Source organism: Sinohyriopsis cumingii, chromosome 1 (assembly GCF_028554795.1).
Source record: "Sinohyriopsis cumingii isolate HCF-2022 chromosome 1, ASM2855479v2, whole genome shotgun sequence".
Lineage (NCBI taxonomy): Eukaryota > Metazoa > Mollusca > Bivalvia > Unionida > Unionidae > Sinohyriopsis > Sinohyriopsis cumingii.
Window position 1 is genome coordinate 150,632,701 of NC_142961.1, and position 27,161 is coordinate 150,659,861.

Below are 27,161 nucleotides of genomic sequence, written 5' to 3' on the forward strand. Positions count from 1 at the left end.
AAAGATAGAACATCTAAAGCTAAAATTCTTAAAACTTGACTAAAATGTTATCCACATTAAACAAATTCAAAGGTTTGACTGGTACAGATCAAGTCATTTTTCAGAATACTGATTATTGCACTAAAAATGAACCAATAATCCACATCTAACATTTAAACTGAAACAAAACACCAAAAAATGTTTACAGTTATCAACTTGACAGTTTAACAGAAAAGTCTTTTTAATCATTAGATTTAAAAGATCTAAGACTAGAATTCTTAAGACTAGATCAAAATGTTATCCATGTTACAAGTTAAACAGAAGATACAATAAAATACAAATCAAATGTTTGGGTAATACTGAACACATAAATCGTTTTTCAGAATACTGCTTATTCTTGTTTTTGTTACGCCAATACTACCAATAGTCAATATTTTTGTTTAAAAATATTATCAAGTCCACATAATTTGTCACATCTTAAATGAGCCTGTTTCTTGCTGACAAGATGTCCTGTCAGACTAAATACCCTCTCACTGGATACAGATGATGCTGGAACACTTAGGTACTTCTGAGCTAGTAAGCTAAGATGGTGGTAGAATTGGCAGTTTTGTTTCCATGACTGTAACATTGTGAGATTGGTACCAGATGGAGCAGTAACTAGATATCTGGAAACTTCCTGGTGGATGTCATCTGTTATTGGCTGTTGACTTTCACCAAGGCAAACAACAACATCTTGAAACCAATCATCCATGTCAACATTGACCTTTGCTTTCTTGTTTGGTGGACTAGGTGTTACCACAGTTTTATCGTTGTCATCTCTGACATTTAGTAGTGATGGTACTATTGGTAGAGGTGGCAATGTGTCTGAAGGCTGTTCATCACTAGTCCCTGGCTCCACTTTGACACCAGCCATATCAAGAGCAACCTTCAAAAGCAGAGCCTGTCCATCTGCTTGCTCACTGCCAGGTAGAAACTCAAGATCCTTCATAATATAATTCAATAAACAATAAGCCTTTATCTCATTGGCTGCATTATCAGTGACTCCAGATGGTGTTGGAAGACTCCATCGTGCCTGAGTGGCCAACAGGCTTTCTTGTATGTTTTCCCCAGTGTGACCTGCCTTCAGCTTAACGTGTTTCTAACACAACACTTTTCAATTCCCAATCTTTGGAAATAAAATGTGCAGTCACTATACTATAATTCTCTGTATTTAATGAAGTCCATGCATCATGAGTAACAGCTATATCAAGAACATCATATAGTTCCTCTTTCACTTTTTTCTGAGCCAGGTCTTTCTTCTCAGCTAGTTTGGAGGACACTGATTTACGACCTGCAAGTTCATAGCTGAATATGTAAAGTTTGAAACATTTAGTTATGGTAGTCAAACAAGACAGGACATACATGTATTTAGAATATTCCTTGTGTCTAAATATAGTGAAAACAATGATTTTATGTAATGTTTAATTAGACAGGACAGCATTATATTTAATTAAACATTGCTTAATTTAGGTATGAAAGTTACAAATTTGACACCTTACAGTGTTGATGTCTAGAATCAAATGGATTTACACTTTTTTGTTTTCTCACTGTCAATTTAAATAAATATTATTAATTGATAGTATTATCATTCAAAACTTACTTTGGATTAAGAAGCATCACAAAGTTTCTAAAATATTTATGGTAAATCCACATTGCTACATTCCACTTAAGCTCAATGTCCTAGTGCTTTTACTGAATCAAGTAATTCATACAGGATGATCCATGCACCCTGCAGTCTCGGGTCAAAGTAGCATTCATGAGGATTAACCCTTAATGGCTTTTTCCAAAGAAGTTGAAACTCCAGGCTTGCAAGCTTGTCTCTCTACTGTAAGGCCCAAAGTTCTGTTCAGTCAGCACCCTTTATGTGATCTTGAACATCTCATTGTATAAGCCCTTTTCTCAACCCATCAAATTCTCAAGGTCATTCAGAAAGTGATGGAATCCAAGTGCAGACTTTTTCAGATTGCTCCCCTCTAGCATGAAGGATCATGAATCAACTACCTTCTGAATCCTGTGGTGAGTCTAGCTTTTTAAGCATGAACTGAAACAACCATACATTCAGGTTTTCTGTCCGAATCCAGCAATTCAGAACCTGCATGCTAGGCTCATACCAAACATGACCTTTGAAAGAAATGTTTCTGCAAACAAGTAGTGGACGGAATTGCAAGGACAAAAATGCCCACAATATCAAAAGCCTAGTAGGGGAAATGAAGAGACATCCTTCATTGGTGCACATAGAGAAACAGCTATCCTTTAATAACCTCAGAACCAGTAGGTGACTTTCTCCTTTGGCTTTTTTGAGGAAAAGTTAGCTCAGTCACAATCAAGGGTCACCATTCCACAAATTTCTGACACGTTTTGCCATTATGGATGGAAGGACATGGGCTAGAATAGGCTAATAAATTAGCCCCATACCTGTACTGATACTGACTAAAATTTTAGGGCTTGACCTCATCTATTCATCTAAAATGAGAAATTGCATGCAGACACTCTTGTCTGCACACATTAGTGTACATTTTAGACACTGGTATATTTAGCAACTCTTGAGAAAGGTTTTTCCAGCAATATATACAGAATATTTCCAAATCATGTTTGACAAGTTGTACATGCACATGGACTAACACAACTCTGCCTAGTGTGGCCATTTCAAATTTAGTGTTTGTGTTAGATGACAACTTGGAATAACCTTTTTCTTCAAAAATAGAACTTAACAAAATGGAATTCCAAATTATTGTGGTTTTTCTCGAGAATTTGTATGGTGAGGTGATCTTAGTCAAAGATTCTAGCTAGTTCGTGATCAGTGGCAAAGTTTCATTGAAGTTGATGCTATACTCAACATTCAACAAATGGTGCCAATGTGGAATAATTCATGACTAAATCCTACATGATAAATTATTGATGCTAAGTGAATTTTGATTTTATTCAATAATGGATTTTAAAGACAGAGACTTTGTGTATTTTTTATGTCCGTCCATGACAATTGTAGTGGTATATAGTGTTAATTTTTTCTGTATGTATATTTATTCACATCACACCATGCTTAAGTTTTATGTGCTGGTCATTTCAAACACTGTGGTTGGGTGTTAGTATCCCATAAATATGAGTGTATGTGTGTGCATGCATGCGTGTATGGTGATGATATATGAAAATTCCTTGTTTTGTTTGGAAGTGTATTCAATTTTTCTTTAAGAAATATTATTTTATTTTCTTCATTCGGATTTGAATCTCCTATTGTTTTTTAATAGAGTTGTATAATGACTAGATAATGTATTGTAAACTGCACAGTGCCATTTACTTTGGTCGTGTGCACTGATCACCCTTGAGAACACAGACCCAACTTTTTGAGCCTTAAAAATCTGCCCACAGCTCTCGGGAAGGTTGACCCAACAGATATGTATGTGTATTTTCCAGGAAAATGTCGGGTGAAGACTTCGAGCCCAGTCAGGAAGATTACAAGGAGATTGGATTCATACATCATGGGCTTGGTGTGGCTTACTTTCAACTGAGAGACTTTGAAAAGGTTCCTACATTTCCTTCCTGATTCCCCAGACTTAAAGTCAGGTTTTTTAATTCTAGTAAATTCATTTAGTAATAGACCATGTACTGTTAGAGTAAGGACCATACATGTTGTACTATGTGCAAATCAGGGCTTCCAAGATTCTGAAGATTCTTGCTACACATTTTTTCACAAAAATTAACATGGCAGCCAGATATTTGTGAAATCTAATATAAAAAATACATTTGAAGACAATGGCACAAGTTGTATTTAAAAAAAGTCATTGAAGTACTTGATTATTAAATAAGCTAGAAAATGTGTCATTTTCCATTTCTGATTTTTTTGTGCATCAGTTTTAGTATTGTATCCATATTTCACTATTTTCATCTCAATCTAATTCCACCCAACAACAGTTTACATATGTAATTGAAGTATATCAGTTCCCCATAGAAATTGACAATAGTTACCCACATTCACAAGTCTGGCAGAAAAGAAGATGTCAATAACTTGACTCATATGCAGGCCAAAAATGTGTTAATTGTGCAATTTTTTTTATAAATTTGCACACTTGGAGAGATCTGATGTGTGAGAGTTCCTACAGATTAGTTGCACATATAAAAATATACTGTGTGCAATATCCAGTTTTTAATTTAACTGTAAACTGTTATAGTGTTTGTCACAATATAAGTTGCACTGCTGGTAGAGGTGTTGTAGCACTTGTTGTGACACGTCTTTTTTCAGTTCAGCAACTGCTCACACATCTGGGCACATTGGCTTAACATGAATGGTTTTTTTAATTAAATATAAAGTGCATATAAAAGTATAAAAAGGAATAATCAGATTCTTGGGGGAAAGGATATGAAAGGCAACAATTATGTTTTTTGGACAATGTTGATTTGAGATGATTGCCTTTGCCAAGTGAAATTGAAGAAAGCAAAAAAATCACACAAATAAAAATTACATCAAGTTAAGAGTTCTCGCAAGAAGCCTTTGAGTTTTGTGGGGTTTGGAATTTCATTTTCTGAAACTGTATTGGAAGTAATTAATGTCCAGATGTATTTTACAGGCTTTTTAATCTTTGAACATAATGTTTGCCTCGACTACATAATCCTCCAGTCACACTTCTGGACTTATTAAATGCATGCTTACACAAGGCTGTACCAGGTCACACCAAGTCTACATTCTGGTCTGGGCATTCTCCTGTTGGTACCCACAATGCAACATCAACATCCAGATCATTCTGGTCTGGTCATTCTCCTGTTGGTACCCACAATGCAACACCAACATCCAGATCATTCTGGTCTGGGCATTCTCCTGTTGGTACCCACATTGCAACACCAACATCCAGATCATTTTGGCCTGGGCATTCTCCTGTTGGTACCCACAATGCAACACCAACATCCAGATCAGGCATATTCTTGGCAGACTCAGTGTCTTGGCCAATTCTCTGTCAAGGAGGGAACATTCTCCTTACAGAATGGTCCCTCCCTCTACCAGTCTTTCCTTGGATTTGCCAGCTAAGGGGACATCTGATGATTGATCTTTTTATAATCCAGATGGAATCACAAACTGTCCACCTTTGTTTCCTTAGTACCGTATCCCAAGGCTCGGGATGTTGATCCAGGATTTGTCCCCTTCACACTTAGTTCTTGTCCAGTGAGCCTTGCAGCAGATATAATTCTATGTTTCAGTCACAGAAAGAATTGCACAAGCTAGGAGGCCCTCAACTTTAAAGGCTTACAAAGGGAAGGTTTTAGGGACTGGCTCAAAGTCATAAATATTATCCCTTGTGCCTGTGTCCCACAAGTAGCTGACTTTTTATTCTTTGCCTGTTCAAGGAGAAAAATGTTGGGTTGGATTATTATTAAGGGCAAATCCCATCATCATGGTAGGGAGGATCTTGGGCATAACACAGACCACTCTGACTTGTCCAACTTTGACTTGCATAAGCAGAAATTATTCACATTGTTATCCTAAGTGGAATCATTCCTAAATTCTGACTTGGCTGAATAAAAACAAATTCAACTCTTTAGCCAGGACCTCTCAGAAGCTTCTTAAATACAAAACCTGTTTCCTGATAATGTTTGCTTTGGCTCGCAAAGTCAGTGAATTACATGCCTTCTCTTTTAGCGTATCTTTTATTCAGTTTTGTTCAGATGGTTCAGCGATCTTTATAATGAAAGTCAGTTTCATCACCAGGACATGGTTGCTGTCAGTGGAAATTCAGTCATCATGTGACCTCTCACCTGTGTTGACACAACCCAAGAGGCTTTCACATAGGACTTGGTATGTTTGCTCAAACTTTATCTGAAACAGTCTGAGCTATTTTGTAGAAATGAAAGATGCCTCTTTCTCCCAGTCAGACCATGGAAAGGGGACATAACCCCTCAAGCCCTCTCATCATGGTTGAAGTGGGTAATATGCATGGCATACTTGACATATCACTAGAACAGAGTCACCTCATGACGATCTCATGAGATAAGAGTAATCTCTGCGAGACTTGCCTTGACCATCATATCTCTATCAAAGATATCATTGAGGCCATTAGTTTGCATGCACACTTTACCTTCCAGAGTTTATTTGTGAGACTTTGCTCTACAGCATTAAACTCTGGATCTTTTAGACTCTGTTGCACACGTAGCTAACAGACCCAACTGACATCATCAGAACCTCCAGACAAGCACCCTGTGCATCTTTTATTGGATTCACCCTGAAATTTTATGCAGTAAGAAGATCTCATTTCTACTTTCCAGATGTAAACCATGTTGTCTCCAGTTGTGCTGCTTGCAACTTGGAAAGTGGGTTGACCTTCATATGGGCAATCCAGTATTCTCCCCTCAGAGTTTACATAGGTATAGGCTGAAGGACAGTTTTGTTTAGTAAATTATGTTTCTAATAGAGTACTTACCTATTACCCTCCCATCATCCCTGCAGTGCAAGCATCTGGTTACACAATGTTACACTCAGCTTAAAACTAGTGTCACCTCTATGTGACTAGGGGAGGTAATGGGCAAGAGTTATCACCCTTTGTGTGTGTGTGTGTGTGTGTGTCTCTCTCTCTCTCTCTCTCTCTCTCTCTCTCTCTCTATATATATATATATATATATATATATATATATATATATATATATACAGAAAAGACAAAGTTTTGTCTTTATGAGGGCTGTATTCAGGAGGATGGATGACTTTTATTTCTGATGTTAATGTAATCAGGTAAGTATTCTGGGAGAAACATAATATACTAAAAATTTGCTTTTCGTCTGTTTGTATAAAAATCTTGTGCCAAAAGCAAATCAGGGAACATTATTTTGACTAAATCTGAAAAATAATACATTTGATGCCAATTGTTGCTGTGTTTAATATGTTTCTGCATGACATGTAATGTCATTCTTGCCTCCATTGCAGATTTTAAAATCAGCTTTATGGGAAGGGCAGAATATGTATTCACATCCTTTTTGAACTTGATTCCAACCACTGAAATTCCTGTTTCCATCCATAAATTAAATTTCGAGTGGTATTTCAGTTGCTTAGATATTGTTGTTTTAACATTGGGTGGTGTGGCCCTGGGTGGTTGATTGGTCTAAACACATGAATACATCTGAGCCACTAATTTAGTCTGGTTCATTTTCTCTCATTCTCAGTGGGATTTTAATGCATGCCATGGGTGGAATAGTGGAAGCCAGTCAGGTTTTTGTGTACTAATCCATAGAATTGATGAATTGAGGATTCAATGACCTTGTGGTCAACATAATCTGAGAGAGCATATTGTGTTAGGAGCAAGACATTGATTTGTGTGATGGTAGATCTGGCTGTGCATTGTTCACAGTTGAATGTAGATTATGTATGTCTAATTTCTTGTAATCCTCTCAAGGTCAGTTGTGTGCAGATCATAAATGTCTAATTTCTTGTAATCCTCCCAAGGTCAGTTGAGTGCAGATTATATATGTCTAATTTCTTGTAATCCTCCCAAGGTCAGTTGAGTGCAGATTATATATGTCTAATTTCTTGTAATCCTCCCAAGGTCAGTTGAGTGCAGATTATATATGTCTAATTTCTTGTAATCCTCTCAAGGTCAGTTGAGTGCAGATTATATGTCTAATTTCTTGTAATTCTCCCAAGGTCAGTTGTGTGCAGATCATGAATGTTTAATTTCTTGTAATCCTCTCAAGGTCAGTTGAGTGCAGATTATATTTGTCTAATTTCTTGTAATCCTCTCAAGGTCAGTTGAGTGCAGATCATAAATGTCTAATTTCTTGTAATCCTCTCAAGGTCAGTTGAGTGCAGATCATAAATGTTTAATTTCTTGTAATCCTCTTAAGGTCAGTTGAGTGCAGATTATATATGTCTAATTTCTTGTAATCCTCTCAAGGTCAGTTGAGTGCAGATCATAAATGCCTAATTTCTTGTAATCCTCTCAAGGTCAGTTGAGTGCAGATCATAAATGTTTAATTTCTTGTAATCCTCTCAAGGTCAATTGAGTGCAGATCATAAGTGTCTAATTTCTTGTAATCCTCTCAAGGTCAGTTGAGCATTTGTTTTATACATCAGTTGATTTAATGAACAACTACTGTACTTGATAATAATGTAAATCATATTGTGTATTTTTTTGTTTGAAATACAGGCTTTGAAGTTTTACCAAGAATCTATTGACTACCATACAAAGGCCAAGACAAAGCAAGACACGATATGTGAGACTCTGAATAACATTGGACTGATTCTGGCAGAATTGGGACAACTAGAGGAGGCCTTGGAATACTGTAATAAAGTCATCAAGGTATGGGTGTACTTATTATGCAATCTATACTAAGTGTCAAAGAAATAATTAGGTCAAGGGGTCAAATACTCCTCATTACAAAAATTATTAGCATGGTTTAACTCAGGACCAGGCCACAAATTGCAGAAAAAAGTAGCCTTGCAGAATTGAATAAATACAGTAGAGAGGTTTGAAATTGAACAGCTTAGAAATTTATTGTGCATTTGGCTTGAGCTTGTTAACATCTTCAAAACTTACTTTTTGTTTTTGACAGCTAAATTCTCCATGACAATGACTTGCTTTGACATGACTAACACATGGTCTGGTCTTGTGACCATGTTTACCCATTAATAATGTGCTTTGGACTGCAAACACTGTAGACCAAGATCTGCCATCATGTTTGATAATGCTGCCAGAATTAAAGTTAACCATTTTTGTTCTAAACAATAAGTAGAACAAACATCTGAGAATGTAATTTGCTGGTGCAGTTTGAGAAGGTAGATCTATGATGTTTACATGTGGGTGTACATTATACAGATATATGAATGACAGTTATTTATGGGACAATACAATGGCATGAAGCAAACCTCATGTATGTATCATAGAAAACTTAAATGTATTTATCTGACGTGGATTTATCAGGGATGATATTGAGATAATTTTGCATCAGAATTAAAAGATATTATGATTCATTTTTTATCTCAACTGGTCATAGACCAGAAGTAGTTTATGGGATGGCCCTTTGTCCTTTTGTCTGCCACCTCACGTCAGACATCTGATGTCCATCCTTCCATTAGCACACATTAATTGATACTGCTCCTCCTAAACTACTTGGAGGATTAACATTGGACACACACATCCATCTGAAAAATTTGTTGGTCCAAATGAAAATGGTGCATACTCATACATCTAATAATTCCGCCAAAGCAGCCATCTTGAAAATCTTATCACTACTCCTCGAATTAGTTGGTCAAATCAAGATGGGGTTTTCAACTAAAGACTTCTTATGAGGTCTGCTTGCTTGTCAATGAAAATGGTGCCAGTCTGACATCCAATATGGCCAACACAGCAGCCATCTTGAAAATCTTGGTATCATAGTTAATGGTTAATTAGTTCACTGTCAATGGTCAATGCTTCATTTTAAATAGGTTTTCTTTAATTGCTTTCTTTTTATGGTTAATGGATCACTGTTAGTGAATTAGTTTTTTGTGGATCATTCATCTTTCTGCTTCCAGCATTCAAAAATTAAAAGACACACAAGGTAAAATTTTAAAAGTAAATATGCAAATATTGTTGTCTAGGTACAGTTTATGGTTATTATTATTTTAAAGATAAATCACAGATCACTCAATATGTATATTATGTAAAGAGTTATCTTTATAACCAGGAAAATAAAATTTGGTTTAAACCCAATATTTCTTTGTCTTGGTTCTTGATTTGTTTCACAAACTTTGGCATTATATAGTCCAAGAGATTGATCAACTTTACTGGATATGCAGTTGTTTACCAGTTATGTTGATTGAAAATTAATTGATTTCCTTTGTTTAAAGAAGTCATAGTTTGCAAGTTTGGTCATTATATATTTCAGTAATGGTTTTTACTTAAATCTGATTCAGCAGTATGAAAATGATGACAAAATAAACAGGATAAATGATAATTTCAATTTAGACATTCCTTTTTGTTTCATATTAGTTTTATTCAGCTGTGTTTACAAAACATAAAGGCATTCATACAGTTGTGTATAATGTGTACACATTTGTTGTTTTAACTAGTTATTTCCTTTCTAAACATCTACCTAACTAATTTGGATACATTTACTCTTGTAAACCAGGGCTGTGTGGAAATATCCATAGACTATCCAGTGACCTGAATTGCTTTTATAAAATTTATTTCATAAGGTAAAGACAACATAATTACTATTACACTTGAATCAAGGTTAATGTACACATAAGGATATTGTTATTATGGAATTCATCAGAAATGTTTGATGGTGATTTTAGTGATGCCTGTCTACAGAACACACTTGCATACATGGACCAGTTAAACGTTGACCCATCTATTCATGACTTATCACTTGTTTACATGACTAGATAGGTCACCTGCTCTTAACCGTTTACCTCATAGAGCATAGTTACAAAGTGCAGTGCACTATAAATAGAACACCTGTTACCTATTCAACTCCATATGCATAGGCCTGCCTGTTAACTGTTAAGCAATGTAGTGTACATTACGTTTAACAGAAATTTTAACCATTTTACATTTTTGGTACACATCTATTATGTGTGGAAAAATTTAAGAGTAAAGTCCTATTGTTATAGCTGTGTAATTATTTTTCACGGAAGAATTTTTTATGTGCTTTAAAATCTTGAGAGAACTCGTTCACCGTCAAGTCAGTGAGACCGCGTGACCAACCGTAGCTGCCATTTCTCATACTTGAAATATACAAGTTTTTTGTCCACGTCTACATCACTAAGTCATCTGAATTTGATAATTTATAAAAACTAATTGCTGCCTACATCAATGTCAGAGCCTTTACCTAAGTTATTGAAGCTTTCATAGTTGTGATTCTAATAGTGAAAACTTAGTAAGTACTGAATGAAATCAGCAACCTCCATTTTGGAGAGTGGAGATTACGAACCAGTTACTTAAAATAGCAGATATTGACCAGAGCATAAACAGTTACCACGTGATCTGATGTAATTGCCATTTGCAGAAATGAATGTAGTATTTAAAAGGGGGTTTTCCCCAAAGGTGGTGCTACGAAAACCGGCTTAAAATGGATGATGTTTACAGCAGACATCAAAAGGCACTTCCATGCGAATGGAGTAGAGACGTCAAAAGGCACTTCCATGCGAATGGAATAGAGGTGTCCAAAGGTGCTTGCATGAGGTAAAGGGTTAAAGTTGGTTTATAACTTTCATGATGCGACCTTTCGAAACAAGGTTGACTGTAAATGCAACATTGTTTAAAATTCCTTTGTTTTTTCCAGGGGACAGAGGAGCAACAGTTTGGTTACCTGTCACCAAATGTTGGGAACTACCTGACAAATAAGGCTGTTGTTCTCAGAAAGATGGGGAGACTGGATGAGGCAGAAGATGCTTATCAACAGTAACACTGCTGCATTGACCCATATATTTCTCTATGTAATCAGCTGCATTCAGCATTGATTCTGATCAGCTGTTGCATATGACACTGGCATATCAGGGTCAGCTGTTGCATATGACACTGGCATATCAGGGTCAGCTGTTGCATATGACACTGGCATATCAGGGTCAGCTGTTGTATATGACACTGGCATGTCAGGGTCAGCTATTGCATATGACACTGGCATATCAGGGTAAGCTGTTGCATATGACACTGGCATATCAGGGTCAGCTGTTGCATATGACACTGGCATATCAGGGTCAGCTGTTGCATATGACACTGGCATATCAGGGTCAGTTGTTGTATATGACACTGGCATGTCAGGGTCAGCTATTGCATATGACACTGGCATATCAGGGTAAGCTGTTGCATATGACACTGGCATATCAGGGTCAGCTGTTGCATATGACACTGGCATATCAGGGTCAGCTGTTATCTTGAAATCATAAATAGAATGAAGAGAGAAGATTGACCCGACCTGCAGTCCAACTAGACCTTATCATCAGTTGCATACAAAACTGGCAGATCAGGGTCTACTGTTGGCTTTAATTCATAGTTAGAAGAGAGAAAACCATGATCTGACCTGTGACCAGGGTAGACATTTTTAGTTGTTGCATATATCAGACACTTTAAAGCTGGGAAAACATCCTCTTCTGCAGAATCATTGATACTGTAATTAGAATTATAGAATGATAATGAAAATATCAGGCAATACCTTAGATCATTTCAAGAGAATCATGTCATTGCAGTAATTTTGTTTGTCAACAAGTATCAAATTATGTTTCCAATTCATATTTGTACCATTTGATCAGGGGCTGCATGTCAATCCCCCACTCAAATGAAAAACTTCAGCTAAAACCTTAGAAAGCTGTAATAACTTGGTTGCCACCATTATTGCCATAAGCAAAGTGACTGATCTGTCTCACTTTCCATTAGCAATAACTTTATATGTCTCACTTTCCATCAACTTGCAAAAATGTATCAGTTTAAGTGCTTTGAGCAGTTGTTTCCAAATTCCACATCCTGCACTTTGCACTTTTCTTTTCAATAAAATATGAAATAAATATGGTTTAAACAAAAAATGATATGAGAATCTTCAATTTTCAATGCAATGTGAAAAACAAGAATCATTAATATTTATTTGTGAATATTTGTGTCATTCTAACCTTGTTTGCTAAAATGCATGAGTTTTATTCAGTTTCCAGTGTATTTTAGTCCCAGTGCCTTTAATATTGTGATATCTATACAATGGTCCCCCTCTTATAAGGACATCTTTTCTGTAGCAGGAAAGTGGCCTTATAAGAGGAGTGGCCTTTCTAGAGTGGGATCACACAGATGTGAGTAATAATTACAATATAAAGCATGACATGACTGATTTTTATATATTTAATATTTTCATTTAAAAATCACATGAATGTTGTGGAATAAATGGGATGAAAGTTTATATCATTGTTATTTAAAATAATTATGAATAATTGTCAATTGTGGCACATAACTACCTCGTCTATAAAATCAGAGCCAAAAATCACATGGCTGTGACTATCATTGCCCTGGATCGTTCCATTTTTGCACTGCAGTGATTATAGGGCATTCCCTCATTTTGTTTTCATTTTTCCTTCTAAACTAAGAGAGTGTAGCGACATTTTGCACTATTTGCAAGAACTTATTCCTTCATTGGCATTTTGTAGTTACTACACGAAATGCTCATTGTTATAGTTATTGTTATAGTTATTACACAAAATGCTCATTGTTGTAATTATTGTTTTAGTTATTACACAAAATGCTCATTGTTTACAAAGGAAGTGAGCTTGTTATTGATCAACTAGCTCTAGTCTTGTACCCTCTCATGTACATGTCATATCTTTGAAAGGGAAACTATAATAGATAACAAACCATTTTTGCTTTATGACAACTGTTTGTCATGCAGAGTTGAGTTAAACAAATTTGTGCTTCTCAGCAGTCATAAATATATGTCAACCCCATTGTCTGGCAGTTTGTGATGGGTAAATGTAAGAGTTTTTACACTAATATGCCAGAGCTGCTCAAGTTGGAGGGTTGACTTTCTACAGGGGTATTTCTGAAGACAAACTCATCTTTGCCAAGTGAATCAGACTTTTTAAAGTGAGTGGAAATGGGCAGGGGAGGAGGGCATTTAAGAGGGAGACCACTGTATTTGTTGGGGACCATATTTACCTAAGTATGTTTATACAGGCAGCATGGACCCTGATCTGCTTTTGTATGATTCATCAGCAGATGAGGCCTGTCAATCATATATTTCTTGAGTTTGAGTTTTGAGCTTGAGATTTTGTCTTAAACAAATGACCTCGCTCTTACTTCTGATTTGTTGATAGTGGGAATTTAATCTCAGACTCTAGCTCTGAGTTTTTGTACCAACAGACTCGTTATGTAATGGGTTTGAACAGCTTAAGTTTAGTTTTGAGTCGTACATTGGTAAACATATAAATCATAGCATAGACCCTGATCTGCCAACACATTATGTAATAGGTCTATGCAGTTTCAGTTGGTTGTTGAGTCATACATGGGTAAAAATAAATCACATCATAGACCCTGATCTGCTGACATATTATATAATGGATCTATACAGTTTCATTTGAGTGTTGGATCATGTGTGGATAAACATAAGTTATAGGATAAACCTGGATCTGCCAACACATTATGTGATGGGTCTATACAGTTTAGTTGGTTGTTGAGTCATACATGGGCAAATATAAATCATAGCATAGACCCTGATCTGCTGACAAATTATATGTAGTGGGTCTATGCAGTTTCAATTGAGTGTTGGACCATACATGGGTAAACTTAATCACCCAGATCTGCAAACACATTATGATAGGCCTATGCAGTTTCAATTTGGTATTGGGTCATACATGGATAAACATACAATTCATAACATAATCCCTAATCTGCCAATATATTACGTGATCGGTCCACACAGTTTTAATTGGGTGTTAGATCATGCATGGATGAACATAAAATCAAAGCATATTCCCAGATCTTCCAACACATTATGTGATGGGTGGATACAGTTTTAACTTGGTGTGAGTCATACATGAATAAATATTGTATTGATCATTATTTCAAACCCTAGTCCAGACTATCATAACACTAGATCTATACTAATTTAATTAGAAATCATGTTTGTTTAGAGAATCACAATATGAAAAGTAGGAACTGTGACCATTTTTATAAGCTTGTTATGACTGTCTGTCCATATGCCTGTACCCTATTTTGTTTTCACACCATAACTTATGTTTTCTACCAGTTGTAATTTCAAGGTCAAAACATCAAAGGTCAGTACTGAAATGACAAAAAGAATGGTTTTTGCATAACTTTAATTCTACATTTCTGACTTAACCCCAGTTTATCTTAATATCTCAAACTCAAAATTAAGATTTTTCAAATATTTTTCTGATTGAACTTTCTGATTGTCTTTTTGTTACAAAGAATTTTTTACTGAACATTCAGCAGATATTAGTAATTTAAATATTGTAATAAAATCTTGAAATTTGCTAAAAAAATTCCTGCCCTGTCACTGAGGAAATTTGGATTATTTCTTCATTTTTGAAGAATTTGTGTACTATTTGTCAAAAAGTAAAAAGGCTTACATATGTTATATTTTAAAATTAAAACTTGATTTTGCATTCTTTCCAATATCTCCACCTCTGACAAAATTATTGATAGTTTTATAAAGGTATCATAAGCAAGAATAATGTTAAGAAGTTAAGAAGAAATGTTGGAAAGTTTAGTGAAACTGGGGTCTGGATTAAACTTTGTGGTTGGCTGCATTTGGAGTAAAGTAGAAGCCTATTGATTGGGAGGCCAAAAGGTGATGGTCACTGTGGCTGGAAAATGTAAATTTAAATTCTTGACCTTGAACCTTCACCTTCACCTTACACTTTGAATAAGAAAGCCTAGCTGGTCAGAATCCTGTAGACTTTTGATTCATGTGCCTGACTATGCAGCATAAGTACTTGGTTCAATCCTCAAATAAGGCTGTGCTTTGTCATTCTTCTGCTATGCATTTACTACTGGCATTTTGAAAAATGGCGTTAAACCATACAACAGTAACAACTACTGGTATTTTGTATTTGTGATGCATGATTCTTTGTTAATAGTACATTTAGTGAGAGATATTGTGATGCTCTCAATATCTCTACCTGTCTATCCATTCCCATGTCTCCTCTTTGCAACTGGTGGGTATTGCCTTTGGGGTAACCATTTGTAAGAGGTCATCCTTGTTTCCACCAAATTGTGGTCCCTGGGAATGGGTCAGAGATCAGATCTAAATAATTTAAATAATAGTCACATTTACAAATATTTTCTGACCAAACGTTGCATGCAGTGATAGCAGGAAGATGGATCATATATGTAATTGATATTGAATTATGACCCCTGTCACTGTCTGGAGGATGGGGTTGAGTAATGGGGAGGGCATGGTGGAGCGGTTGGAATAGGTCATACAAAGTGTGGGGATTTGCAATGGTGCACTAATTCATCCTTTTTTGTTCAATATCTTCTCAGATCATTGAAAATAAAGATCAATGCTGTTGGAAGGGAACATCCAATAGTAGGCATGGCCTATCTAAATCTTGGCGCCTTGGAGATGTATCGTCACAACAATCAGAAGTCAGTGGAATATTATATGATGGGTCTGGCCATTTTTAGGGTAGGTTGTTTTCATATCAACATATTTGCTCTTTGCAATCATTCAAAGTAAGACCAAAATTATGTTTACATGTTTGAATACTCAAGCAGACTTCTGACTTCATTTTATTCTACTCTTAATACATGTTTTCATGGTGAGGAGTAACGTCTTTGATTACATGCGAACAAAAAGCATTCCCCCACCAGCATTGTTTATATGGAGTAATGCATAGTTACATAGTTACAGTAAGACAGGGTTTAATTTAGAAGTCTGTTGTTACTACCTGAATTAAGGGTAAAATTGTCATAACCTTACAGAATCTAGAATCAGGAGCGTTCAAAAGGGAATGTCAGACCATTTTATATTGCAACTGAAAAGGTCGCTTCCTTGCTGTGGATAATTTATGGTCATTAGTAATTTCCTATACTAAGAGCATAAATATCTTAAGAGTTTGATATGTTTGGTATTATCACACTGCCTTCATCAGTGACTAATGTTGATCATGTGACCTATAATGGTCATGTGATATGAGGAGACTGGTGTAGATGGGTGATAATTCAAGCCCCATGTCCCTGTTTAGTGTTGGCCTTCACCCTTCACTGTTATATTTTGATTACCTCAGGTTCACCTTCCTTTTCCATATATTGTCTTCTGATGTGATCAGCTTGGTTTGGTTGGGGACAATAGAATGTCCCTTATTGCTACAATGTTCATGTATGACCAGTGACTCCCTGCTGATGTGTTCCTTAATCCTGGTTTCTAACACTCTGCCTATTTCCCTGTTGTAATCCTTGTCACAATCATTACATTGATATAATAAACCTCTCTACATTTTTTCAAATTTTCAGTTTTGTCCTTTGCATGTGTAATTTGTTGTATTAAAGAGTTGTATGGTTTGTGAGATATGTTGATCTCATGTTGTCCGAATAATGATCTGGCTAGGACTTCTGGTGTACCACAGATATATGGCATGCCAATGTTGGTTCTATTTAGGCTACTCATGGTTTTGTGTGGTGTTTTTTATTCCTGCTTTTCTGATAGTTTGAAAATCCACTTTGGATAGCCATTTACCCTTAGTGCTGATTTCGCATGCTCTTCCTCCAGTCAATCTGTCTTGTTAGTGACTAAGGAGTTAGCTCTGTTTATTAAAGATCTTACAACTGACATCTTGTGTGCCAGATGGTGATTGGAAAAAAAGTCAAGGTAATTGTCAGTGTGGGTTGGTTTTCTATACACAGTGACTTTGGTTGATCAATCTTCATTTTTTTACATGTATGTACATGTCCAAGAATGGTAGCTTGCCATTTTCTTCTGTTCTGAAGTGAACTAGATATGTGGGTCAATGGAGCTGAGATGATCAGAAAACTCCTGAACACAGAACTCATGTAGTTCATTCAAGGTATTATCTACATATCTGAACCACATTAATGGTGTATTCTCAGCCAGTTCCAGGGCCTTTTTCTCCCAAAACTCCATGTATAGATTGTCAACTACTGGTGAGACTTGGGACCCCATTGCCACTCCTTGTTTCTGTTGGTAAAACTGCCCATTATAGATGAAGTATGTGCTGTCCAAACACAGTTTCAATAAGGCACAGATATTTTCAGTAGGGAGGTCACATCTAGATTTCAGAGTATTGTCTGCCTCTGATTTCTCTCTGATCACACCAATAGCTTTATCCACTGGAATACTGCTGAAAAGTGATGATACATCATAAGAGACCAGTTTTCTACATGGTGGTACAGCATGGTCCTTGATTTTTTGGACAAAGTGTACGCTGTTGATAATATGGTGTTCCATATTGCCCACTAGAGGCCCTATGACAGAAGTTAGATATTTGGCCAAAGCATACAGTACACTGCCCAAACTAGATATGATGGGTGGAGTGGGGCATCCTTGTAAATTTTGGGTAACCCTTATAGCATCAGGATGTTTTCTGCAGTGGGGTAGAGATGGCGGTACAATGTGTCAGATATAATTTGGTCTTTCTTCTATTGTTTCAACCCTTTACCTCATAGAGTGTATGGCTTTTTAGCCCTTCAATATACATGTAGCAAAGTTACCCAGTGCAGTGCACTATAAATAGAACACCTGTTACCTATTTGACTCCATACACATAGGCCTGCCAGTTAACTGTTAAGTTGTGTAGTGTATGTTATGTTTAACAGCAATTTTAACCATTTTACATTTTTCATACACATATATTATATATGGAAAGATTTAAGAGTAAAATCTGATCATTATAGCTGTATAATTATTTTTCACGGAAGAATTTTTTATGTGCTTTAAAATCTTGAGGGAACTTGTTCACCATCAAGTCAGTGAAGCCGCGTGATCAACCATAACTGCCATTTCTCATACTCGACATTACAAGTACATCACTAAATCATCTGAATTTGATAATTTATAAAAATAATTGCTGCCTACATCAATATCAGAGCCTTTACCTAAGTTATTGAAGCTTTCATAGTTGTGATTCTAATCATGAAAACTCGAGTAAGTACTGAACAAAATTCACGACCTCCATTTTGGAGAGTGGAGAATATGACCCAGTTACTTTAAATAGCCGATTTTGACCAGAGCATAAACAACAACCACATGATCTGACATAATGGTCATTCACACCAATGAATGTAGGATCTAATAGGGGTTTTTCCCTGAAGGTGGCGCCACAAAAACCTGTTCAGAATGGCTGATGTTTACAGCAGGCATCAAAAGGTGCTTCCATGAGAATTGTGTAAGGCATCAAAAGGTGTTTGTATGCGAATCAGGTAGAGGCGTCCAAAGGCGCTTCCATGTGAATGGAGTAGAGGTGTCCAAAGGCGCTTCCATGAGTTAAAGGGTTAACATATTGATTAGTTTATTTTAGGGTCATAAGTTTGATACTCAGCAATGACAATCCAATTCAATTGTCTCATTGTGTCCTTGAGAAAGGCACATATATCCCATTTCCTCTGCATGATAAAGCCAATGAGATGTTAAAAATATGTTAAATTCAACAAAAACAAAAATCATCGGCATATCCATTGTTAATCCATCAATACATCCATTATATTTACCTCCCTTTCTTACATCCCTATATCCATCCACAAACAAGCTTAAGGTCAATGTTACGTGTTTTAGATTAAGCTCAGTATAAAAGGTTTTTCCTTTTTCCACCTAAATAAAGGTGAACTTAACAAAAAGGGACTCACTTGTAAAATAATTGTGTCAAATTTTAATTATATCTTTGATAAATCTGCCATGGATGATGATGATGAGAACAGCAATTACAGCATAATAAACAACAGTAACAATAGTGATAATTGTATATTTTATTTGTACAGGAGTCTGGCCTTTCAGAGGATGAGTACAGAGTGTTACAGGCAAAAGAGAATATATTGAATTTATATATGATAGAACAAAACTTCAAGGAGGCTGAAACTTTGTATCAAGAAACATGTAAGTCCTCCATCCTGCAGACAAATCACAGGTTATCATTTATTTTGATATTTTGTATATATAAATTCAACAAACTCTATCTGGTTATCATTTGTTTTTATACTCTGTATGTATAAATGTGTAAATTCAACAAACTCTGTCTAATAATTGCAACTTTGTCTGAAGGCTGTGGCACCATTCAGAAGTTTTTAGTGCCACATTTACTTAAGCCAAAATTATGTAATATATTAGTTATAAAAAGGTACATCTCTCCATGTAATTTATCCGGTTATGTTAGTTTTTGTGAAATAATACAAATTACATTTTAAAAAATGTTAAATCCATCCAGTAAGTAGTAAGTGCTGTTTTCTAGATGCATTCTGTATTTACGATGTGATTGAACATACAGATAACGCCCAATTTATGCCATTGATGTGTTTCTGAGGTTATTGCTTAAATCAAGATTGGAATAAATCAGAAGCAATGTAAATGCAATACCGTGAACTGCATGCAAATCACAGCACATGGACACAGCAATGCTGTAAAAAAAAAGCACAGTGTCATAAATTGAATGTCATTTCTTTACTCAAAATGGCATTAAAATGAAAGTATGTAAATTGAATTAGTGTAAATCAGTCATCCCTTGTATTGCTATGTTCCTACAACCAGTGAGCAAAATAACTAATGTGAAGGAATAAATAAATTTACGAATTGTTTTTACAAAATGCAGAAATTTAAAGCCCATTTTATTGAAAACACAATATGATATTGTTTTATGCAACACACAACATGAGAGAGATTCATTGAGCTACTTAAAATGTTATTACAATCATATAAAGTGCTTAAATAAAATATGGCCATAAGGGGGCATGCATATTTGAATTATGAACAACACACATTATAGATTATTAATACTGAAAAAGCTAAAGGAACTATTTCCGGAATTGGAGGCATAACTGAAGACCTGACTTGCTGTGCTGGCTCGAGTGTGGAGTGTAAACCCTCCCCAATATGTTAGTGCCAAACCTCACCAAATAAAGATTGAAAAGGTACAGAAACAAATGTTGTGCCAAAGATGTTTATATGATCATAAGAATTTATATTAACATCAGTTAGGTATAGAATGAGTTTTTTAAAATATAGATAACTGTGATAAAAAAATGTACCGTATTGAATTAAAATTGTAGACAATACAGCATACAGATTCATGTCTAATCATTTACCTGAATTTGAGTCATCTCCCTTGCCATGTACAATTTATATACAAGGTAATTGGATCTTTTCTGTGTTACTATTTTCCATGACCATATAAGGTTGGTACTATTATTAGTAATATAAACTATATTTGGTAAAAGAGAAAGCATACTATGCTATAGGCAATACATTTTTTTTAAAAATACAGGTCAATGGATATAGATATGGAGACATGTCGAATTAGTTTGTGTGGGAGACCAGTAGCATTCTAGAGAGCCAGTTGTATTATATGTGATGAGGTGCTGTATGACATTACCTCATGTTGCTTGATTAATAGACAGTTGTATATGTGATGATGTACTGTGTGACATTACCTCATGTTGCTTGATTAATAGACAACTGTATATGTGATGAGGTGCTGTGTGACATTACCTCATGTTGCTTGATTAATAGACAGTTGTATATGTGATGAGGTGCTGTGTGACATTACCTCATGTTGCTTGATTAATAGACAACTGTATATGTGATGAGGTGCTGTGTGACATTACCTCATGTTGCTTGATTAATAGACAGTTGTATATGTGATGAGATGCTGTGTGACATTACCTCATGTTGCTTGATTAATAGACAACTGTATGTGTGATGAGGTGATGTGTGCCATTACCTCATGTTGCTTGATTAATAGACAGTTGTATATGTGATGAGGTGCTGTGTGCCATTACCTCATGTTGCTTGATTAATAGACAGTTGTATATGTGATGAGATGCTGTGTGACATTACCTCATGTTGCTTGATTAATAGACAGTTGTATATGTGATGAGGTGCTGTGTGACATTACCTCATGTTGCTTGATTAATAGACAACTGTATGTGTGATGAGGTACTGTGTGACATTACCTCATGTTGCTTGATTAATAGACAGTTGTATATGTGATGAGATGCTGTGTGACATTACCTCATGTTGCTTGATTAATAGACAGTTGTATATGTGATGAGGTGCTGTGTGACATTACCTCATGTTGCTTGATTAATAGACAACTGTATATGTAATGAAGTGCTGTGTGACATTACCTCATGCTACTTGGTTAATAGATAGCTGTATATGTGATGAGGTGCGGTGTGAGAATACCTCATGTTGCTTGATTAATAGACAGTTGTGTATGTGTTGAGGTGCTGTGTGACATTACCTCATGTTGCTTGATAAATAAACAGTTGTATATGTGATGAGGTGCTGTGTGCCATTACCTCATGTTGCTTGATTAATAGACAACTTTATATGTGATGAGGTACTGTGTGACATTACCTCATGTTGCTTGATTAATAGACAACTGTATATGTGTTGAGGTGCTGTGTGACATTACCTCATGTTGCTTGATTAATAGACAGTTGTATATGTGATGAGGTACTGTGTGACATTACCTGATGTTGCTTGATTAATAGACAGTTGTATATGTGATGAAGTGCTGTGTGCCATTACCTCATGTTGCTTGATTAATAGACAGTTGTATATGTGATGAGGTGCTGTGTGACATTACCTCATGTTGCTTGATTAATAGACAGCTGTATATGTGATGAGATGCTGTGTGACATTACCTCATGTTGCTTGATTAATAGACAGGTGTATATATGATGAGGTGCTGTGTAACATTACCTCATGCTGCTTGATTAATAGACAGCTGTATATGTGATGAGGTGCTGTGTGACATTACATGATGTTGCTTGATTAATAGATGGTTGTATATGTGATGAGGTACTGTGTGACTTTGCCTCATGTTGCTTGATTAATAGACAGCTGTATATGTGATGAGGTGCTGTGTGACATTACCTGATGTTGCTTGATTTATAGACAGCTGCTATAGATGCAGGATCCCGCAAGCAACAAGTGCCCTGAGGTGCCTAATTAATTTACATTGAAGCTGTACATATACACTGATTGTCTCAAGATAATGAAGCAGTAATTTTGCATGTCTTCAGTACATACGTAAGAAAGTATCTCTAAGAATTGTATATGAGAATTGTATATGAGAGACCGTATGTATTTTAGAGAGCAAACTGCTTATGTTGTATGGGGGCCCTGTGACATTTCATGATATTGCTAGGTTCAGAATTTTGAGAGGGAGGAAAAACTCAATGGTGGCCCCAAGTGCTGGTTGTAATTGTTTTTGTCTTGGGTGCAATTAAAATTATGTATAATTATCTGTTTTTGGAACTGAATAGACAATTTGCAGTAGATGTATGATGCTAGAAGCAGCAAGAGAGCAAGCAAAAAGTGTCCAAAGGCACCAAGTGAATTCAATAATGAAGCTATATGTTGCCAGGAAATATATACACTTGCTGTCTAAACAGCATGAAGCAGTAATTGTGCCTGTGCCCAGTGCGTATGCTGGTACACCAATAATTTGACAACTCTAGAAGTTGAAAACTGAGCACCCTTGCAAACAAAAATCTTTAATCTGCTGTTCCGTGTAGCATCTGTTCTGAAGTGTCCAATGAAATTATTGAATCAGAAATGCAGAACTGGACATGTACTCAGTGGCTACGGTACGTGAGTATGTTCCAGCATACTAAGATGGTACATGTTTATTAATGAGACTCCTCCTATACTAATTGGAGGATTGTCATGAAACTTTACACACACATTTATCTTGCTATAGCTACTCCTCATGAATGGATGGTTATATCGACATGAGGCTTTTGCTGAAAGACTTCTTACGATGTCTAGTTTATTCCAAATGAAAATGGTGCCTCTTTTACATCCAGTATAGCTGCCTGGTGGCTTTGTGAAAATTTTCCTGTAGCTACTCTCTTTTAATCGATTGTTATATTAATATGAAGTTTTCTTCTAATGATATCTACTTGGTCCTAAATGAAAATGGTGCCAATATGACATCCAATATGTCCACCACAGCAGCTGATTTCATTATTACTGAAGAATATCAGAGATGGCTTCAACACTCAGCAGTTGAAAGGAAGAAATGGTGTTATCTTAAATTCCTGGAAATTCTTTTCCCCCAGCAGTGTGTCATATTTTGTTGACTTTTGCGTGAACATTCTTCAGTGAACTCCTTAGAAAACAGGAAGCTGAGGCCCCATTCAGTATGGTCAGTATTTTCATTATTCTCAAAATATGGTTCTAAACTTAATGATTTCATGCAAGACAAAAATCTTTTTGTGCCTCAGGCAGATGACCAATCACTGCAAAATTTCCAACTGTAAATAACTCTACATGGTATCAAACACCGCCATGTAAAGTACAAAACTGCTGGTGCTTGTATGTTCCTCTGGAGTGCTGACAATTTTGGAAGCTCCTGGAGCATAGAATTGAAAATCATGTAAACAGCATTTTTCAATTCAACTGACTCCTGCCAGTTACCCGTGAGTACTGTCAAGTTAGCATCCAGGGCTACAGGATCACATACATCCAGGACATGTGTGGCCATAGCAGATAGCAGGTTGTGCAGGTTACTTTGCAGTTATCTTTGTAGACCAGAAACTGAAACAAAATTGACTTCTTTCATGAATTGGATGTGGTAATCCCAGTTCCATTAATTCATTTCATAGTTTACCAGTGTCAGAATTTCGGGTCTGTTGGAAGATTTTTGGTTCTGTTAGATGATCACTGAAAGTCATATTGTCCATCCATCACAACAAGGTCAAATGCTGTTGCAAAGTTGAATCTGAGCTGTGTAATCACAGGATTCTCCCCATTCTGTTTGCAACTCCAGCAAGCATGCAACTTCAAAGTTTGAGAAGTCACACAAAAGAAATAGTATTCCCACATGTTTTATATAGTGGTTTGTGATAATTATAATCAAAATTGAGTAAACTGAAAAAGTTATTTTTGTATAAAAATGTACCACAGCCACATTTCCATAAGTCAGTGCCCATTCAACATAGTTTATATTTAAAACTGGGATTCCCCTGAAATTGGCCAGTTTGCCTGTGTATGTAAATGTGCCTTCATAGGTATTGAAGATGCAACTACATTTCTGGGACATACCAATAGTTGCTGTGCTTGAAAATCTTATCACTACTCCACCTGAACTGATGGTCATATCAACATGGGATTTTTGCTGAAAGACTTCTTTGGTGTCTAGTTGGTCCAACATGAAAATGGCTCCCAATCTGATGTCCATTATGGCCTCCATGGCAGCCATCTTGAAAATCTTGCTGTTGCTACTCCTTCTAAATGGCAAGTGACATGGGGATTCTCACCGGAAACTTCTTATGATGTCTTTTTGGTCATAAATGGAAATAGTGTCGATCTAATGTTCAGTATGGCTGCAGTGGTGGCCATCTTAAAAAATTTGCTATCATTACTCCTTCTGAAAAGATGGTTATGTCAACATGAGGTTTCCCTAAAAAGATTTCTTTTGATATTTAGTTGGTTCTGAGTAAAAATGGTGCTGATCTGCTGTCCAATATGGCCACCATTTCAGTCATTTAAAAAAATATTATTACTACTCCTCCTGCCTTGGGTTTTTCATCAGAAGACTTCATTTGATGTCAAGTTTGTCCTACATAAAAATGGTGTCAATCTGATGTCTGGTATGGCCATCATAGTGACCATCTTAAACATCTTGCTGTCATCAATTCTGGGTGAAAAGTAATATTCCCATGGGGTTTCACCAGAAGATTTCTTTTGATGACTAGTTTGACCTTAATGAAATGGGCACTGCATCCACCTCCAATATGGCCACCACAACAGCAGTCTTGAAAATCGTATTATTGCTACTCATCCCGAATAGATATCGTATAAAAATGGTCTTTTACTAAATGACTTCTTATAACATCTACTGAGACCAGAATGAAAATGGTGCTACTCATACATCCATTATTGCCAGCACAGTGGCCATCTTGAAAATCTTGTTATCACTACTCTTGAATGAATGATCCTATCAGCATGGGGTTTTTACTGAAAGACTTCTTGTGATATCTGTTTGCTCTTATATGAAAATGATGCTTATCTGACTTAACATATATCAGCCTGAACAGCCATATTGAAAATATTGTTGTGGCACTTCCCATAGATGGTTGTTCATATCAATATTATGCTTTCACCAAAAGACTTTCATGATGCCTTGTTTGTGGTCCAAAATGGAAATGGTACCAGTCTTATATGGCCATCATGGCAGCCATCTTGAACATCCTCTTGTTACTTCTTGAAAACAGAAAGACAAAACAATATGGGGTTTCCACAAAAGACTTATTATAATGTCTTGTTGGTCCCAAATGATGTCTTATTAGTCCTGGACAAAAATGGCACCATATCTTACAGGCACAGCATCTAATTAAAAAATCTTATTATTGCTGAAGAATATCAGAGGTGGTTTCAACACCAAGCATTTAAAAGGAAGAAATATTCTTATCTTCAATTCCTGGATAGTAGAGCAACAGTCCTTTAAAATTGTTCATGATCTTAGTACACTGCCATCCAGTGTTATGCTAATTATATGCTTATGTTTGAATTATTTATCTTTGACTTTATTTATTTCAAAATTTTCAATTGAATTTTTTTCACAATAATTCTATTGTGGAGTTTTATATCTTAACTTAATGAACAGTTTAAACTAATATTTCTTTTCTCTTCATTACTCCTGACACTATAAATAATAATAATAATAATAATAATAATAATAATAATAATAATAATAAAATAATAATGAGGACTTTGTATAGCACCTAATCTTTAGAAGCTCTAAGTGCTTTAAAATATTAGACAACACCTGTAACATAAAAAACATATCTAATGATATGATTACAAAAATAAACACCATGAAATTAGAAAATATAAAAACATGCTGAAAATATTTAAGGTAGGAAACATTATTAGGTCTTTAAGTTTGTTCTTGCAGTCAAAATAAGTGAGTTTTAAGAGCACTCTTGAATGGGATCACTGTGTCTCTGTGTCTAAGTTCAGTGGGCAATTCATTCCACGTTGCTGGGCCCTGGTATGCAAAAGAACATTGTCCACATAACAAGCTATGTCTTGCCATTTATTTTATTTTTTTCATGCTGACTTCAAATAAAACTTATCTCTTACAAAGTACTGATTTTATAACACCTGCAAAATACTACGACATTAATGAAGAAAGATAAGACACATCATACTAATCATCACAAGTGAAGTAAGATTAAATGTGTCATGCTAATTAGTCTTCAAAAGGTACAAGCAGATACCAATATACCCCCATGTCAACGTGTCTGTAGCTGTTTATTTTGACATGTTATTATTATATCTTTTTTTAAAGAGGTAATGATAAAAGATCATTTTGCATGGTTCTGATATAATTTCAGTTGACTAGTTTATCAATCAGAACCTTAAAGAATGCTATTGTCCATCCAACCGAGGATATGTTAATATGGTGTAAAATTCGTAAAACACTTCTTCAGTCACCTGAGTAACCTTCTAAAACTTATTTACTGATTTTACCATAAATTCTTTTCCTGAGCATAAATAAATTATTAACT

At 35.7% G+C, this 27,161-nt stretch overlaps 1 protein-coding gene across 1 annotated transcript in view; it reads left to right on the forward strand.

Annotated features, from left to right (window-relative positions):
• Positions 1-27,161, forward strand: part of LOC149808149 (TPR repeat-containing protein DDB_G0287407-like) — a 131,406-nt gene that overhangs the window by 93,159 nt on the left and 11,086 nt on the right. The window contains exons 20-24 of the mRNA XM_089973878.1: positions 3,430-3,538; positions 8,136-8,288; positions 11,257-11,375; positions 15,954-16,098; positions 19,404-19,518. Coding sequence (XP_089830004.1) covers positions 3,430-3,538; positions 8,136-8,288; positions 11,257-11,375; positions 15,954-16,098; positions 19,404-19,518 — 641 coding nt within the window. The remainder of the gene's footprint in view (positions 1-3,429; positions 3,539-8,135; positions 8,289-11,256; positions 11,376-15,953; positions 16,099-19,403; positions 19,519-27,161) is intronic.